The sequence below is a fragment of the Lemur catta genome, chromosome 3 (assembly GCF_020740605.2).
Source record: "Lemur catta isolate mLemCat1 chromosome 3, mLemCat1.pri, whole genome shotgun sequence".
NCBI lineage: Eukaryota > Metazoa > Chordata > Mammalia > Primates > Lemuridae > Lemur > Lemur catta.
The window spans coordinates 34,000,334-34,017,321 of NC_059130.1; the positions used below are offsets into that span (position 1 = coordinate 34,000,334).

The window sequence follows — 16,988 nt, forward strand, 5'->3', positions numbered from 1 at the left end:
CTCTCGACCCGCCCTGTCTACTCATAGATTCTGAGCCGCCCGATTTCCGTTTGCTCCACCTTGATGAAGGGGGGTTGGGCTGAAGAATGAGGGGGGTTGGGCTCTCTCTGGGGCCCAAAAGAAGCGATGTCCTGGAAATATACTTGAAGTGCTAACCACTTTCTGCAAGCACGGGAGAAGGACGACTAACTTGTACTACCATCTTTGTTCTAAGAAGGACCTTTTTGGTTCCAGGAAAAAGGAGAGAGTGAGGCCAGCTGAGACCAAGGGAGGGACAACTAATGGAGGCGCCATCTTTAACAAGGGCTATTTGGGAGGCCATCTTGGATCAGGGTATATTTTTGAAGCGTTTACTACTAGAGATTAGTACATGTTAGGGCATACACAGATCTTGGCATACTCCTTGGTATTAGCGTCAGCAGTCACTCACCCAAACACCCCAAGGCTTCTGGTTTTTCAGAGGTTCACACTTTCTGTGACAGGAATCTTGACTCCCATTCTTCTCAGTCAGGACCTACCCTTAATGGATTTGGAGTAGTGTGGCATAATGAGAAGAATTCAAACTGTGGGGCCACACAAATCCAGATCTCAAACCTGCCTCTGCCACTTCTTACCTGAGATCTTTGATCTTTGCGAGCATTTTGACTGAATTAGTTTCCTCATCTATAAAATGAGATACCAATACAAACCTTACAGAATTGTTATGTAGATTAAGTAAAATCAAGGGCATTGATGCGTCGATTTTTTTTTTTTATCTCTAAGAGTTGGGGTCATGATGTGTAGCCCAGGCTGGAATGCAGTGGTATGATCACAGCTTGCAGCAGCCACAAACTCCTGGGCTCAAGCAATCCTCATACCTCAGCCTTCCAAGAAGCTGGAACCACAGGCTCAGGCCACCATCTCCAGCTAATTTATTTTTTATTTTTTTGTAGATATGAGGTCTTACTATGTTGCCTAGGCTGGTCTCGAACTCCTGGCCTCAAGTGCCTTACACCTCTGCTCTCAAAGTGCTGGGATTATAGGCATAAGCCACCACACCCACCCAAGGGTGCATAGCATTCTTAGCGGAGTTCCAGGCACATAATGAGCATTATGTAAATATAAGTTTCTCTTCCCTATTTCCTGACCACCATGAACCCAGCTCTAGTTTCTAGCTGCTGGTCTCCATGACAACAACTGAGGAAGAACACCTAAACAGCAAGAAAAAAAAGACAGTGTGTGTACGAATATATGAAAATACGACATCTGTCACCCAAGACTTTAATAAGAATAATGAGACTCCACACTAAATGTAAAAATACATCTTTTATTCTGAGACATTGATCCTTACTAGAGTATGTGGCCCCAGCTTTCTGGGGATGCAGTCCCAGGGCCTGAGTGACACAATTCCCCTTTTCCTGAAATAGGTGGAAGTTATTCCAAAGGGAAAAGGAGAGGTCGGAGAGATCTATACAGGACCTCTCTTCCACATGGTCCCTGGAGGTGGAAGGTAGGGGAGCTGGAGAGGGGTCCAGTCCCTCCAACAAACACTAAGGGCTTCAAAGAGCTTCCTGGATATGTTCCTCCTAACCTGGAGCTAAAAGAATCAGGAGGTATCCAAGAGTTCAGGAATAGAACAAGGATGAGCAACTCTAGAAGTATATGGAAGACTCTGACCTGGAACTCTCCTCCCCATCTCTACCCTGGGCTCCAGTGAAAAGAAATTCACAGCCTCAGAGGAGGGCAGGAATTTGGCTGGAATTCTCCCTCTGGTCTTCACTTTGAGAAACCCAAGTTTTCTGCTTACCGTATGTTCCCTTTGGCCAATGACCCCACTCCCTGGGAACAGGATTTTGGTGACTTTCTTGGGAATCTCCTAAGAGATAAGTACTTTGTGTCTGAGACAACCTCAGGTAAACCAACCAAGCAGTGCCTCCCACAGTCAAAAGAGAAGCTGGGAGAGCCAGAGCCTATAGCGTTGGGCACTACAACTGCTCAGGTGGCAGAAGAGACAGCTTAGTCAGGGACCCTGGAGATTCAAGACAATATATTGGTCCCCTTTGCCCAGGGCTCTGGTCTTAATCACAGTCCCTCACCTTTCCCAGGGTTAGCCTGTGTTTCAAATGCATATGATCGGCGCTGGGGGGGCAAAAGAGGATCAGGAAGCTGAGGCTCCCTGGGGGGCAGACTAAGCCGACTTCGGCGTCCAGACTCTTCTGTGCCTTCAGATGGGAGCTCCATGCAGCTAAGGGGCCAAGGAGAATGGGCAGGCATCATGCTACAGGGGAGGGTTCTGGGGATAAGGTTATAGTCCCCACCCCCAGTACAGGTCTGGGTCCGCCGAACTCCCTGAGCCTCAGTCCTTTGGCGGTCCCGGGCCAGGGCCACAGCAGCATCAAAGGAAAGACTGCCCCCGTTCCTCCAAGAAGATCGAGAAGCTCGGGACCCCCAAGCCCTTTCCCCAGGAGTCCCATCAAGCCGGCCGGGTCTTGGGCATGGGTTTGCAGGTGCTACGTGGATCTTGCTACACATTGCATTGGGCATCTTGGCAAACTGTGGTTTGGGGGGCACCACAGGCACAGAGCGGACCTGTTGGATCTGAACCAGGGTGGAAGCCAGGCGCATGCCCACACCACCAGTGGAGCCAAGGGGACAGGGGCACAGATTACAGCTCTCTGGACTGGGCTGCCCCTCAGGCTCCATCTCCTCTGGCCGAGGTGGCTGTGGGGCTACCTGCTCCATGTCAGAAGACTGGGCATTGCCATCTTTGGCACAGTCAACCTCCAAAGACTCTATGCCTGAACCTTCAGAGAGGGCACCCTCTTCTAAATGGTCACCTCCAGCCCTCTGGTCTCCCTCAGCCTCTCCATCCCCACTCTCCCCTTCTTTGCTGACCCCCCCTGCTCCTCCTTCAGCTGCTTCTGGGCTTCTGCTGTCTTCACCATCTCCTTGGTCTTCTCTTGACTCAGGGTCCCTATTCCCCCTCTGTTCTTTGACTTCATCCTCTCTGCCTCCCTCAGCTTCTTCTTTGTGTACAACTTCCCAGTTTTCCTCAGCAACTTGGTGTTCCTGGGCCCTGTGCTCTGGGTCCCTTCCATCTTCTACCTGGGCTTTCTCTCCGTGCTCAGCCTCTTCTCTCTCAATTTTTCTTTCCTTCTCCTTGTCTTTATCCTGCTCTCCTCCTGGTTCCTCCACACCCTTAGTCTCCTCTGTACTTTCAGCCTCTTTCTGATCTTTGGACTTTTCTTCCTTGGCCTCTGTCTCTTCCGCACTCTCTTCTCTCAAACTGGCCATTGTCTCTTGGCTTCTTACAGCCTCACCTCTGTCCTCACCACCCTTCCCAGCCTCCACTTCAGTCTCTGGACTCCCTTCAGCCTCTTCCCTGATATCCCATCTCCTTCCAGGCCCAGCCTCCTTGTCCTCTCCCACTGCCCCGCAGGCCTGTTCTTCCTCAGCCTGTCCTGGAGCCTGCCTTCCGCACCCTGCTGCCTCTTCCTCCAGACTCTCTGCAGCCTCCCAGGTTGGGGTTTGGGGTTTGAGAAGGGGACATAGGTCATCGTAGGCACTCAGGAAGACTTCTTCCCCATTTTCCTCCTCTACTTCAGGCCTGGGGCCAGCCAAGTCCAGGGAACAGCAGCTAGGAGCCAGGACAAACTGCGCCTCATCCAGAGATAGATCATCCAGGGGTGGCTCCACAGAGAACTCCTCCACCTGTAGGCACAGCATTGTGGCTAAGGACCAGGAGGCCCTGTTCACCCTCTGGACTCCATGCCACCCTCAAACCCAGCACAGTTTCTCCTTACCTGAGGCCCAACTCCCAGGAGCTCCTCCAGGTAGCCCATCCCAGGGTCGTCCTCCCCAGGGGAGAAGGTGGCTCCTGCTGCTTCTGCCTTGGCCACCTCCCCATCCTCCGCCCCCACCCACTCAGGCTCTGAGCTGCTTGAGTCCTCTAGGAAGGAGAAGGAATCCTGCACCTCCTGGGACAGGGAATCCTCCAGGGCAGGAGCCATGTCTTCTGAGCCTGAGTCAGCCGGGGAACCTGGGACTGGACTTTCCTCCGACTTCTCATCTGTTGGGGTAGAAGTAGTTCCAGGAATACAAAGATCAAGGCCAGCCCTGACACTTTTCAATGTAGGTCTCCCTAGCATTGATATAGTAGGGGGTCCAACACTTTCTGCATAGATACTCCACATAGCTGATCCTCTCAGACCAATATCCCTAATGTTTGGCTTATAGCTACGTTTATTGAACCCCTACCAGGGCCAAGCACTGTGCCATACATTTTATAATGCATGGTCTTATTTTCTCTGCAAAACGAACTATTATGTGGGGGTACAGTCCAAGAGAAACTGAGGCTCAGAGAGATTAAGCAATTTGTCCAAGGTCACCCAGCCAATAAGCAGCACAGCCAAAATTTGAACCCAAGTCTAATTAACTCTATAGCCCATGTTCTTACCCGCTATCCTATGCTGCCTTAGGACTTCTCACCAGTGACACTTCAGGAACTGGAGTCCGAGCAAGGATCAGATCCCAGCTCTGCCACTTTCTACCTAAATCAATAGCAAATTGCTTAACCTAAGTCTCAGTTTCCACTAGTGTAAGTTAAGGATAACAACACCTATGTCATAAGGTTATAAGAAAATGAAACAAGCTAAGGCCTGCAAACACAGACAGCCCTTGGCACATAATAAGCCCTTGATGAATGTTAGCTCTTAGTATTGATATTCCTATTATTATTATGATCATTTATAATATGGTCTCACATTTGTACTTAGTAATCCCTGCAGTATGTGTCTAACACAGACCCCCGTTGTTGGGTACATCAGTGATCCGAAGGCTACCAGAGATCCCTTCTCCATAGATTTCATACAACCTGATAATATTACTGGATTTCCCCGCTCTGAATCCAGGGAGGCAGCTGAAGGTAACCACCTCAGAGCCCAAGGGCTGAGCCTTCTGCCCTTCCTAGGGTGGATCTTCCAGCATCAGAACTTCCGCCTAGAGTCCTAGTCCCCTTTGCCAGTCCTGGACAATCTCTGAGTCCTTACCTGGGGGGCCAGGGCCAGGGCCAGGGCCAGGGCCAGAGGCAGGGTTTGGCCGGTGCTGTAGAGCAGGGCACTCAAGGCCACGAGTGAGCCTGGCCAAGGAAACGTTAGAGATGATGTTTGGGGGCACACTGAGGATAGAGGTGATATGTAGTGGGAGGTTGACATTGTAGGGGTCTGAGATGTGTACGCCAGCACAGCGCTCTGCACGGCTGCTGCCCCCAGCCCGGATGGCTGACCGTCCAGCTCGTGGTGTGCCTGGTTCGGAGTTTGTGCCACCCAGTGCTTCTGCCTCGGGCTCCTGTTCACCCTCTGCTGCCTCCATAGAATCGTTCTCCAAGTTCTCGGGCAGCAGTGGGCATGGCCGGGCACTGCTGGACCCCACCAATCCCTCTGGCTCTGTGGAGGAGAGAGAGGGCCAGGTAGGCAATAGCCTAAACAAATACCTCAGGAAGGCTCTGGAGAATGTTCTCTGCTTTCTCAGGTCTGAGAGTCAGGATGGCCTGGAAGGCACCAGGCCTAGCTTCTTTGGGCCTTTACTACAAACTCTCCAAGGACCCAGTAGGTTAAAGTTTACCCCACCTACGTATACCTAGGGAATCCCTTTCCTTCCCTGCAGATGCAGTCACTGGACATCACCAATACACACACACACACACACACACACACACACACACACCCCATGCTGTCCCTTCATGTACAAACATTCATCAACACACCCATACGTTAGACGACAAGCCTAAATTTAGCATCTGTAAACTTAGCATCCAGCACTGTGGCTGATATATAATAGGCTCTCTTTAAATATTTTTTAACACAGTTGGCCACATGGACACATACTCATGGGCCCATGCTGTTGGTCACACAGCACACACATACACATGAAGGAGTGCACACGTATACTCACCATCTGTGGCCCCAGCTGCAGCACTCAGTGAGTCCATACTCTTGGCTGGCCGCAGTGTCCCCTTATTGGATTTGTCCTCTGCAAGACAGGGATGTGTGTAGAGCGAGGGCCTTGTGCACCCTCAGCAGAGGTCCCCCTACTTCCCCAGACTTACCTCTGTCATCAGCTCCCCGTGGAAGTTTACGCTTTGTCTCATGGCCAGAACGACCTAGATTGAAAATAGATCTCCACTTCCTGACCTTCAAAGACCCCTTCCTCCTGCAAGGAATGGAGAAGTAATTGGGGGTTGGGGCCTGGTGTTCAGTGTAAGGGAGGAGGGCCCAGGAAGGAGGCCTTACTTGTGCTCTGCAATCTCAATGATAGTATGGTAGGGCCGGATTTGTGGGGGCCCATCGCCAGCCTGCAGGATGCTAGGCAGGTGGTAAGGCAGGGACCTGGGCATAGGGTCCTCAGAGCTACCTGATGCCCGGGCCCCTGGAAGTGGTCGCCATCCACTGTCCACCTGACAACCTGGGAAAAGAAAAGGAATTGGCCAGCCAAGAACAGAGCTGAGAGAGGGACCTCAGGTACCCAGCCCTTCATCACCCTCACCAACTGCCAGGCTAGGGATACGTTCAGAGGCCACTGGAGATAATGCCTCCATGTCCAGCTCCTCAAGAGAGTATCCTCATGGACAAAGAGGGCCAGGACATCCCAGGACTTTGACTGGTGAGATAGGAGGTAGGTATGAGCCATCACTAGCCTTGGGAACCAGGATGGTGATTCAGAGGTCAAACTATGTCCTGGACAGCAGAAGAGGCCTGCTGTAGTCCTGACTGTACCCACCATTGTCTTTCCAGGGTTCTCGAGAGATATTGGTGAGTCACCAATATCTCTCTATGAGGCTCAGTTTTCCTATCTGCAAAATGGGGAACCTGAACTAGTTGATCTTTGAGGCCCTCTATAACTGACATGACTTCCCAGACAGACAGTGGTGATATGTGGAGGGCAGGAAGGACACTGACCAGAAAGGGCAGCACCGCCAAAGAGCTGGTCCACATGCGTGAGGATGAACTCAACGACGATGGACTGCACACGCACCTCCATGAAGGCCGCTGTCCCATTGAAGCCCGAGGCCTCTATGTCCTTAGATCTGTGGAGATGTGGAGTTATTCTCCCCTTAGCCCTACCACACTTTCCTGTCCAAACTCTCCCTGAAAATACCTTATACTCTCTTCCTTCCATGCCCTTAACACCATCTCCACCTCTTAAGCAGTATGTGTGATTCCTTCAAGTGTCAAATGCTACTTCCTCTGGGAAGCCTTCTTGGACACTCTCTTCGGGATTAATCTCTATTTCCTTTGCATACCAAGGGGCTTTGTTTATAATGAATTAGAGGACTTCTCATAGTCTGCCTACTACCATAGTAGGCCAGTTCTCCAATAGACTGCAAGATATTTGCTGAAAAAACATTTGGCAAGGACTTACGTTCCAGTCCCTGAGCTCAGTGACACAGTGTAGGAAAACACAAAGGCCCTGCCCTTAGGGGACTTTATTTGATTTCAGAGAAGGGGCTCAAATAGGTGGGCCCCATCACACTCAACACAATCCTGAACATTTCCTTCTCATTGGGCTTCATGAGACACTACACCCCTCTCCAGTGCACCCACACAGCTGCACCCCATCCTGGGAGCAGCCTCTCAGAGGCTAGTCTCTCCCAGGATCCCCACACGATGTCACACATGCACCCACCTCAGCAGGTTGGGTGCCCATACAATGGCCAGGTTGCGGGCGTGCATGTTGGTCTGGGCACTGAAAGAAGCCATGTGCACCAAGTGCCGCATGAGGAACTCCAGGGTCCTGCAGAAAGTGGGGGAAGGGATCACACAGGGAATACCCAGGGCACAGGTAGGGCCAGGGCCTAGGAGTCAGGAGCGACAAGTCAAGGCTCTAGGTGGAGAGCGAGACAGAGCCAGGACTCTTGAGAATGGGGCTGTGAGGGGGAGTCCCACACACCTGTAGTTTGGGACAGGGAGTTCTCGAAGCACTTCTAGGATCTTGACCAAGCGCTCAGGCTCCAACTGCACTGCCACAGCCTCCTGATGGAGGAAGAAGAAGGGTACAAGAAACAGGAGTCAGTGACCCAGAAATGCCCCTGCTTACTCCCCAGAGCTTCGAACCAAACCCCCAGTAATGATCTGCACTGTCCCCGTGCTGCCCTCACCTCGGATCTTCTGAGACACACTAACATAGTAGAGAGAGCTCAGAATCTGGGGCCCACAAAAGATGGCAGCTGAGTCTTGGTTATGCCACTTTATAGTTTTTGTGAACTTGAGCGACTCACTGCCACTCCTGCCTTAGCATCTTCATTGGTAAAGTTCTGGAACTGGGATATATTAGTGGTCCCACCCAGTGGATGCCCCAGGGACTGTGGAGTCACTTCAGTGTGCCTACACCCACCCCGTGTAGCCTGTGTGGACTGAGTGCGGTGCCACTACTGTTGAGGATCTCTCAATGCTGGTGTGCTCCATAAAATGCAACTTATTTTTAAAGTGTTACTTAATTCAGGATAGCATTTTTGTCATGTGTTTTCTCATTTAAAACATGTTCAACATCAATTACAGTTAATGGAAGAGCACGCTGAAAAAATTTTTGACTTCTAAAAGGTGTTCTCATTCTCTTAAGTTTAGGGATGCACTGATTGAGATGCTTTCCGAGGGCCTGCCAGCTCTGACAGTCTGGCCTCTCCTTCCCAAGTCTCGCCACGTGCTGTGTGCAGTGTGCAGGACACAGTGGAGGGAGACTGAAGAGAAGGGGGGCAAGGGAGGGCAGAGGTAGCAGGGGCTGGGATATTTAGAGAAGAGCGGGTTTTTCCCCAGTAATGCTTTACTGTGGCCTCTGCCATTCTGGGTCACTAGGACCCTGGCTGGCATGTGACACACCTGGGATGTCACAACCAGAACAGCCACCCATGAGCCCTGTGTTCCACATCCCTACCCCTCAACTCACAGCAAACTTGTCATAGAGCCGGTAAGTGAGGAGGGGATCTGGCAGTTCTCTGAAATAGGCCTTGCACAGGGAGGAGACGCAGTGAATGTCCTGGAGGTAAACATCCCGCCGCAGGTCTGGCTTCCGTTCTGCCTCAAACTCCTGCCTGGGGAGGTGCAGAGTGGTCAGGAGTGGTAGGGGTTGGGGTAATGTGGGGAAAGGTAGGAGCTATGGAGATGGGCTCCAGGCAGGGTCATGGGTCAATATGTGTGGGACTTGGAAGGAGAATATTGGGGCGTGTATGTATATATGAGGCAACAAGTATAAGGTGTTGTATGTGTTGATGTGTAGATGTGGATGTGAGGATAAGTGGATCTATGCACAAATGGGGGTATGTTAGGGATGTAGCTGTAGATTTGAGTAGCAATGCAGGGGTATGTAGGAGTGAGTAGCAGAAGGGAATGGACCCAGAGCCTGCCTCTGGATACCTGTAATAATAAAAATGAATAAGCGTAACCCTAAGTTTTTTGGTTTTTTTTTTTTTTTTTTTTTTTTTGAGACAGAGTCTTGCTCTGTCACCCAGGCTAGAGTGCAGTGGCATCATCGTAGCTCAGTGCAACCTTGAACTCCTGGGCTCAAGTGATCCTCTTGCCTCAGCCTCCTGAGTAGCTGGGACTACAGATACATGCCACTGCACCTGGCTAATTTTTCTATTTTTAGTAGAGATAGGGTCTCACTCTTGCTTAGGCTGGTCTTGAACTCCTGACCTCAAGTGACCCTCCCACCTCAACCTTCCAGAGTGCTAGGATTACAGGCATGAGCCACCGTGCCTAGGCCAAAATCTAAAATTTTTGTATGCCAAAGGACACTATCAAAAAAGTGAGGACAATTCACAGAATGGGAGATAATATTTTCAAATCATATATCTGATAAGGGTCTAGTATTCAGAACATATAAAGAACTCTTATAAATCAATGATAAAAAAACAAATAACCCAATTAAAAAACAGGCAGCTGGGAGTGGTGGCACATGCCTGTAGTCTCAGCTACTCACGAGGCTGAGACAGGAGGATCACTTGAGCCCAGGAGTTTGAGGCCAGCCTGGGCAACATAGCAAGACCCTCATCTCTAAAAAAATTTTCTAGTTAATTAATTAATCAATTTTTTTAATTAGCAAAGGATTTTATTAGACATTTCTCCACAGAAGATATGCAAATGGCCAATCAGCACATGAAAAGATGTTCAACATCATTAGCTATTAGAGAAATGCAAATATAAATCACAATGAAATATCAGTTCACAGTCACCACGATGTCTATAATCAAAAAGACACACAGCAACAATTGTTGGCAAGGATGTGTAGAAATTGGAAAGCTCATACATTGCTGGTGGGAATGTAAAATGATACAGCTGCTATGAAAAACAATTTGGCATTTCCTTAAAAAGTTCAACATAGAGTTACCATATGACCCAGCAGTTCCCTCTTAGATATTTACTCAAAAGAATTGAAAATATATGTCCATACAAAAACTTGTACATGAATGTTTACAGCAGAATTATTTATAATAGCCAGAAGGTAGAAACAACCCAAATAGCCATCAGCTGATGAATGGATAAACAAAATGTGATATAACCATACAATGGAATATTATTCCATGGAAATTCCATACAAAGGAATATTATTCCATAGAAAGGAATGAAGTACTGGTACATGCTACAACTTGCATGAACCTTGAAAACATTTTAAGTGAAAAGAGCCAGACACACAAAGTCACACATTGCATGATTCTATTTATATGAAATGTCCAAAATAGGCAAATCCATAGAGACAGAAAGTATATTAGTGGTTGCCAGGGGCTGGGTGAAGGGGAACTGTGGAGTGACTGCTAATGGGTACAGAGCCTCTTTGGGGGATGATGAAATGTTCTGGAATTAAATGGTGACAATGATTGGACAACCTTGTGAATATACTAAAAACCTCTGAATTGTACATTTTTAAATGGTGAATTTTATGGTATGTGAATATCTAATTTTTTTAAAAACCTGGGTGTTTGTATGTGGGGATGGTGTATGTGGGAGTGGAAATGTGTATGTGTGTGTGCGTGCACACACGTGTATACCTGCGAGGCTGGTGGAGTGGGCCCGTGGTCTCCACCTTCCTGAGGAGACTTTAGAGCTCCTCCGTAAATCAGTACCTAGCATCTATGCTTTCTTCTCCCCACATTCTCCACAGCAACTGTCAACATGGTCCTCTGGCTCCCTGGCCTCCTGGCCGCAGAGCCCTCCCACTCTGTCTGACTCACCGGAGCTTCTGGATGTTGGAGGAGACCCCTGAGAGACGGTAGATCCCGTCCACCACTCCATACTCCTCTACAAACTCTGCACAGCTCCTTAGTACCTGGGGCACTGGGACACAGATGGGACAGAGAAGGAGAAATCAGGTCTGAGAGGTCAGAGACTTCAGAGGGTTTGACAAATGGAAGCACCAGGGAAGAGGGGGTGAGGAGATTGAGGGTAAAGCTCATGGAGTAAAATTTTGTCAGAAAGATTCTTACAGGTCATCAGCTCCAACCCCTCTACGTATTTCTTTCCACTGGATCCTAGAGCCTGGGCATAAAGTTTTGGGTTGGGGGTGCAGAGCTAACTGTCTCTCCAGACTACCCAATCAGTCCTTTGCTAGAAAGTTCTGCCTTTGTTGACCTGAAATTTGTCTCTCTGTAATTACTAGTTGCTATGCCAGAATTTTTATAGGGGCAGCAATCTGGTTGGTAGGGGAGGCAGAGTCAAGAACTAATCTTTAGAGTGAGTTTACATAACACTCAACAAAAGATAAAGGATCATTAGTTGTCCCAACCAAAATGGAACAGGGCTGATGGGGATTATTTTGAAGCACACTTTCTGGTAAGAAAACTCATGGCTATTAGTTCTGCCATAGGAAAGTACAAAAATTAGTGACAGACCGTCAAATAGGCCAATTCAGGAGAGAAGCGCCTATGTGCCACGCACTGCACTGACTGCTTTATATATGTTCTGCCATTAAGTCTTATAAATTAGGTATTTTAGTTCCCATTTTACAGATAAGAAAACTGAGGATCAAAGAAGTAACAAGTCCCCAGCAACACCCAGCTAGAGGCAGGATTCAAATCAAAGAGTGCAAAAAGCTATTAATATATTATCTTTCTCAACCCTGGGTCCTCTCCTGTTACTAGACTGTAAGCTCCTTAAGGACAGGATCTAATTGTGATCCATCTTGGTATTCCTCATATTTCTCATATTACCTGACACGGTGTCTCAGATGTGATAGAGCCTTAAAAATCATGTGTTGAATCCCATCTCCTCAATGTCACACAGTTATCTTTTCAAAGCACTTCCCTACTTTAGATCTTTTTCTACACCTACACCCTGCTCCACCCCACCTTAATCCCCATTGCTTACCTTACAGGTACAGAATAAAATATAAACTCCTCAGCATGGTGTATAAGACCCTTCACAAACCAGGTCCAGCCACCATTCCATCCTGAGCTCCAGCCAATTCCCTTAGAAATCCAATGATCCAGCCCTTTGCTAGTCTGTGAACAAGCCTTGCTTGGTGCCATCACTCATGTTATTCCTTTGTCTGGAAATACCCGACCCTCTGACTCTGCCTGGTAAACTCCTATGTATTCCTCAAAATACATCTCAAACATCACTTCCAGTTCTGTACCTTTTGCTTATATCTATAGTATAGTTCCTGCAGTCCTTTGTTCATATCTGTATAGTAGTACTTATTGTACTTTGTTATCATTAGTTTGTTTTGTATTTATGCCTCCTGACAAATAGTAACACCCTCCCAGCATCTACCACGATGTAGAAACAGGGCAAGTACTCAATAGATATTTGTTAAATGCCTCAGTTATGAAAATTGGTGACATCCCTAGGAGATTTAATAGAGAATATTGCCTATGACAAAGCAATGAGTCCTATTAACTAGGACTCACCAGAGAAATCTCTCTTGTGCCAGTGTCAGAAAAAGCTGTATTTCTCCTAAGCCACCTATATTTCTTTTCTTATGGGCCTTATGAGTTTTGTACCTGATTGTATTTATCTCTTTAACCACTAGGAAGCTCAGAGCCCACCTTTAGGAACCATATAGAACCATCTGATTTGCATTTCTGGGTGTTGATCTTCCTTTTCCTCTTGTTTTCTTTTCAACCCAATTCCTTCTGTCATTTATTTTATATTTTTGTGAAGTTTTGTATCCCAAGCTTTTTGTAGAATAAAGTATGATAAAAGTATAGAATGAAAGAAGCAATCGATAAATCCATCAACCACAATCTTTCCACTGTTGTCATATAACCTGGTTACCTGGTTTCCAGACCTTTGCCCTCCTGCACACCACAGCTAGGACTTGGGTGGGACAAGGGAGGCATCTAGGGTGAAAATTTAAGGAAGCACTTACTCCCAGGGCTGTGCAAGTGCCAACAGTTCTCTTGCACAGTCTTGAGAGTGAGTACCTCCTGAAGGATGAGGCACCTAGGGCACTTGCACGACCCTGAGAGTGAGTTGTTCCTTAAATTTTGCACCCTAGCCATCTCTCTTGCCTCACCCGAGCCATTCACTGTCTGTCCCTTCAGTACCTGCTCCCAATGACCTCAGGTTCCCAGCACCGAATGCAGAGATGGGGCAGGCCCTCGTTCAAGCTGCCATTCTACTCTTGGGTGCCTCATGCTTTGTCAACTTTTTTGGCCACCACATTACTCTGTTGACTCATGGTAGTCTGCTGTCATGTGAACAGCGACCAAAACAGGTCTTCTCCATCCTGTCCTTCTCTGTTGATTTTGAACCTCCAGAGAAAGCCTTAAAAGAGGACATTCAAGGGCCTAAGGAGTCAGAGCCATAGAGGAAATGGGTCAAGGAGATGATGGAAGAGACAGCAGCGTCAGAGAGATGGGAGAATCAGGGAAATAAAGATCAGAGAGACAAGGTCAGAGATAAAAGCTAGAGACAGCATCAGAATGATGGTGTCAAAGGGAAGGATATCTGAAGGAAATGGGGGTAGAATCAGGATGGAGGGCCTGAAGCTTAGGGACCCAGAAGAATCACAAACCTGAACAGGATACCCAAGAAATAAAAATTAGGGAAAGGAAGAATTCAATACATAGAGGGTTTGGAGGGAAGAAACATACAAGGGGGCAAAGAGCTGGGAGAGAGGGCTGAGATGGAGCAAGGCTGTGAGGGTGGGGGAAACCAGAATGATCAGGGAGGATAATTAACCAGAAACACAGATCTTTCTGGCTTGGGCTTTGTTTTTTTGCTGGGTCTTGGGTTAAAGAGAGGAGCCATCACCAGCCTCTCTCTGTCCTTCCACTTTCCACCACTCTATCCGGGGAAGAGCTGGGGATAGGTGAGGGGCCACCACTGCTACTCTGATGCCCAAGATCACTCCACCTTTGAGCTCAGACAAGGAGGCAGGTGCTGGTGAGGGGCATGAGGTGCTTCTCTCCTGCTCTGGGATTCACCCAGGATCGGGATCCAGCAACCAGATGTCTATCCTCTCTGGAGAGCACACCTCTCACCTGCTGGGAATGTAGATGGAAGCCAGGAGGGTTACAGGAGCAGGGTCTGGGCTGGCTGTGGGTTCAGTGTTTCAAGATAGGGTTGGTTTGTGAGCCACAGGAAAGGGCAGCACCAGGAAAGATTGAACTGAAGGTTTGCAGAGAGCTGGGAGAAGAAGATCATCCCCAATTAAATCGTGTGGTCCTTGGCCAAGAATCATCACTCTTGAGAGGAATCTCTTGTAAAGGAGTAAGCCCTGTGCCGACAGCTGCGCCGAATCCACTCCACCCAGTGAGAAGAGGAAGGCCCAGAGAAGCTCACTTCAGCTGTTTAACACTCTTTCTTGGGGCCTGGGCTTTCCCTTAACAGAGGCCAGTGGGGATGGGGGCCTCTGGGGGAGGAGAAAAGGGGAAGGAGGTGTCTGGGGATGCAGGGGCGGGGCTGAAAGCAGGAAATGAGCTGGGAACCACCATCACCCTTCCTCCACTGCAGGCACCACAGCTCAGAGCAGAGGAGGGTACAAAGAGGAAATGACAGATTGGGGTGGGGTACGATAGGGGGAAAAGAATTGTGCCCTTCACTGGGAGGAGCTTGAAGTGCCAAAAACAAGCTGGGCTGGGCAGCCAGGATACCTGGGTTCAATTTCAAATCAAATCAAGAAGTGGTTTTGAGTGGACACTCCATGCCAGGCCCGGTTGTGAGCCCAGTGTTGTCCCTGGTCCTGCTGGCTTCAAAGCCCACTCCAAGGTAACCCAGGGGTGGAGCTGGGCGAGCTCCATGGACAGCCCCCACACCCACCCTCCTTTGCACCCTCCCCTCCAGCTTCAAACAGGCCTCACACCATCGCCATGTCTTTCACTCTTCCCCATTTCAGCAGTTCTCCCCTCGGCCCTCACTTCAGACCTGTTTCTCCTTTGCACAGGGAGAGTGGGAGAGTCACAGAGACTGTGGGAGGAGGCCATCCCCACCCCACATCCTCACCTGCGGCCCAGCAAGGCTGCCGCGGGGCCAGAGCCCACAACCTCCTCGCCCCGGTGCGCTCCTCCAGCCAGGAAACCCCCTTCCTCCACAAGCGCCATCCTCAGACTCTCCTGGAGCCCTTCTCCTGTCCTTTCACTCAGACCCAAGGACAATCATTACCCCTTCAAGCCACTCCTTTCTTGACCCTGTCTGCTCAGCCTCCCTCTCCTGTCCTTGGTCATTGGCCCTTCACCTCTGTTTCCTCCACCTCTCCTGGGTTTCCAATCTCTCCATCCTCCCCGGTACTCACATTCGCATCCCCTCAGCCACCATTTCCAGAAAGTTACACAAGGGAGCCACACTGCCTTCTTCGCTGAGCCACGTTTCCTGTCTTATCTGCTCATAGGTCTGTTGAATGGTGACCCCAGGCCACTGCCCCTTCCCCAGGAGCACTGGAAGCTGCTTCTGACCCTCAGACCAGATCAGGCTGGGGACGAAGTGTGCCTCCCCACCCACCCCACAGCAGCTCTCAGTTGGCCTCCTTACCCTCCTGGCCTGAGTGCTGCAGGTGCTCCTGCAGGTCACACCCAAATACCCGCTCCTTCGAGCTGCCCTTCTTCTTTCCTTTCTGCCGAGACTTCATGGCCGGAGCCCCAGGACTCTGGCCCAGCCACCTCTGTCCCCCAAGACCTTTGCCCTACCAGTCCCCCATGGGATCCCAGCCGGCCACTGGGCTTGGCCCAGCCCCAGAGGGGCCGGGCTCCAAACTGGGGGTGGAGGGTGGCCTGGGCAACGGGCAGCGGCTCCTGCCACTGGGGCCCCGGCCACACGGAAGTGGCTGGGGAGGAGGAAGCTGCCAGGACCCCGGCAAGAAGCTGTGTCTCGTGGCCCAGACTGGCACTTGCCTTTCTCACCCTACTCAGCTCTGGGTGGGGGGGCAGGAAGCTGTGCAGCTCCTCAAACCCACTTCCTGATAGAGCATCTTTGCAACCACAGGGCCTGGGGTGGGGGAGGTAGCTGACATTCGCATCCTCACCCATTGCTGGGACTTCGCTTATTGGTCAAGGGGAGGTGATGTCAAAGCCCTGGGGTGGGGTGATGGCGCCTGGGGTGTGAGCAGGTGACTGACATCCTCAGAGACCAGAATTCTTGAGTCTGAGGTGAAGACATGAGGCTTGCCTGGGAGCAAGGCGACACAGGGCTGTGCAAAGCACACCCAGGAGAGAGGATGTCCCGGCTCCACCCTTGAGGGGCCTGTCACCTCAGTCAAGTCGTATTACTTCACTGAGCCTCATTTTCCATACATATGAAAATGAAGGTGATCTTTAAATCCTCTAACAGTCTATAAAACTCATTTAACTTGAGTTTCAGTTGCTTTTTCTGTAAAAAGGGTATTTCACACAGCTGTTATTGTGACTCTCCAGTAAAATAAACAATCTAAAATACTTTGCAAACTAAAGCATTGGCTATCCTAGAATGAGTTCTTAGCTCCACTGTCCTACCTGGGGACTCTCGGAGATGGCTGAAGGTCTTGTGGAGGCCAGTTCTTTCACCTTTCTCTCCCAGCAACAGGCATCCTAACTCCTCCCCTACTCA

At 49.6% G+C, this 16,988-nt stretch overlaps 1 protein-coding gene across 3 annotated transcripts; it reads right to left on the reverse strand.

Annotated features, from left to right (window-relative positions):
- Positions 1-1,292: 1,292 nt before the first annotated feature.
- Positions 1,293-16,386, reverse strand: ARHGAP30 (Rho GTPase activating protein 30). Of its 3 annotated transcripts, none has more exons than XM_045547126.1 (12): positions 15,939-16,386; positions 11,201-11,303; positions 8,920-9,064; positions 7,927-8,009; positions 7,663-7,770; positions 6,936-7,063; positions 6,270-6,441; positions 6,086-6,189; positions 5,932-6,009; positions 5,028-5,423; positions 3,783-4,048; positions 1,293-3,690 (listed from the first exon to the last, which is right to left on the reverse strand). In XM_045547126.1, the coding sequence occupies exons 1-12, from the start codon at positions 16,033-16,035 to the stop codon at positions 2,062-2,064; spliced, it is 3,309 nt and encodes a 1,102-aa protein (XP_045403082.1). In that variant the 5' UTR covers positions 16,036-16,386; the 3' UTR covers positions 1,293-2,061. The 3 variants fall into 3 exon arrangements, with proteins under 3 accessions (XP_045403082.1, XP_045403084.1, XP_045403083.1); XM_045547127.1 differs by having other exon boundaries at positions 1,428-3,690; positions 3,954-4,048; positions 15,939-16,372; XM_045547128.1 differs by lacking the exon at positions 15,939-16,386 and having other exon boundaries at positions 8,920-9,060; positions 11,201-11,250.
- Positions 16,387-16,988: the final 602 nt, after the last annotated feature.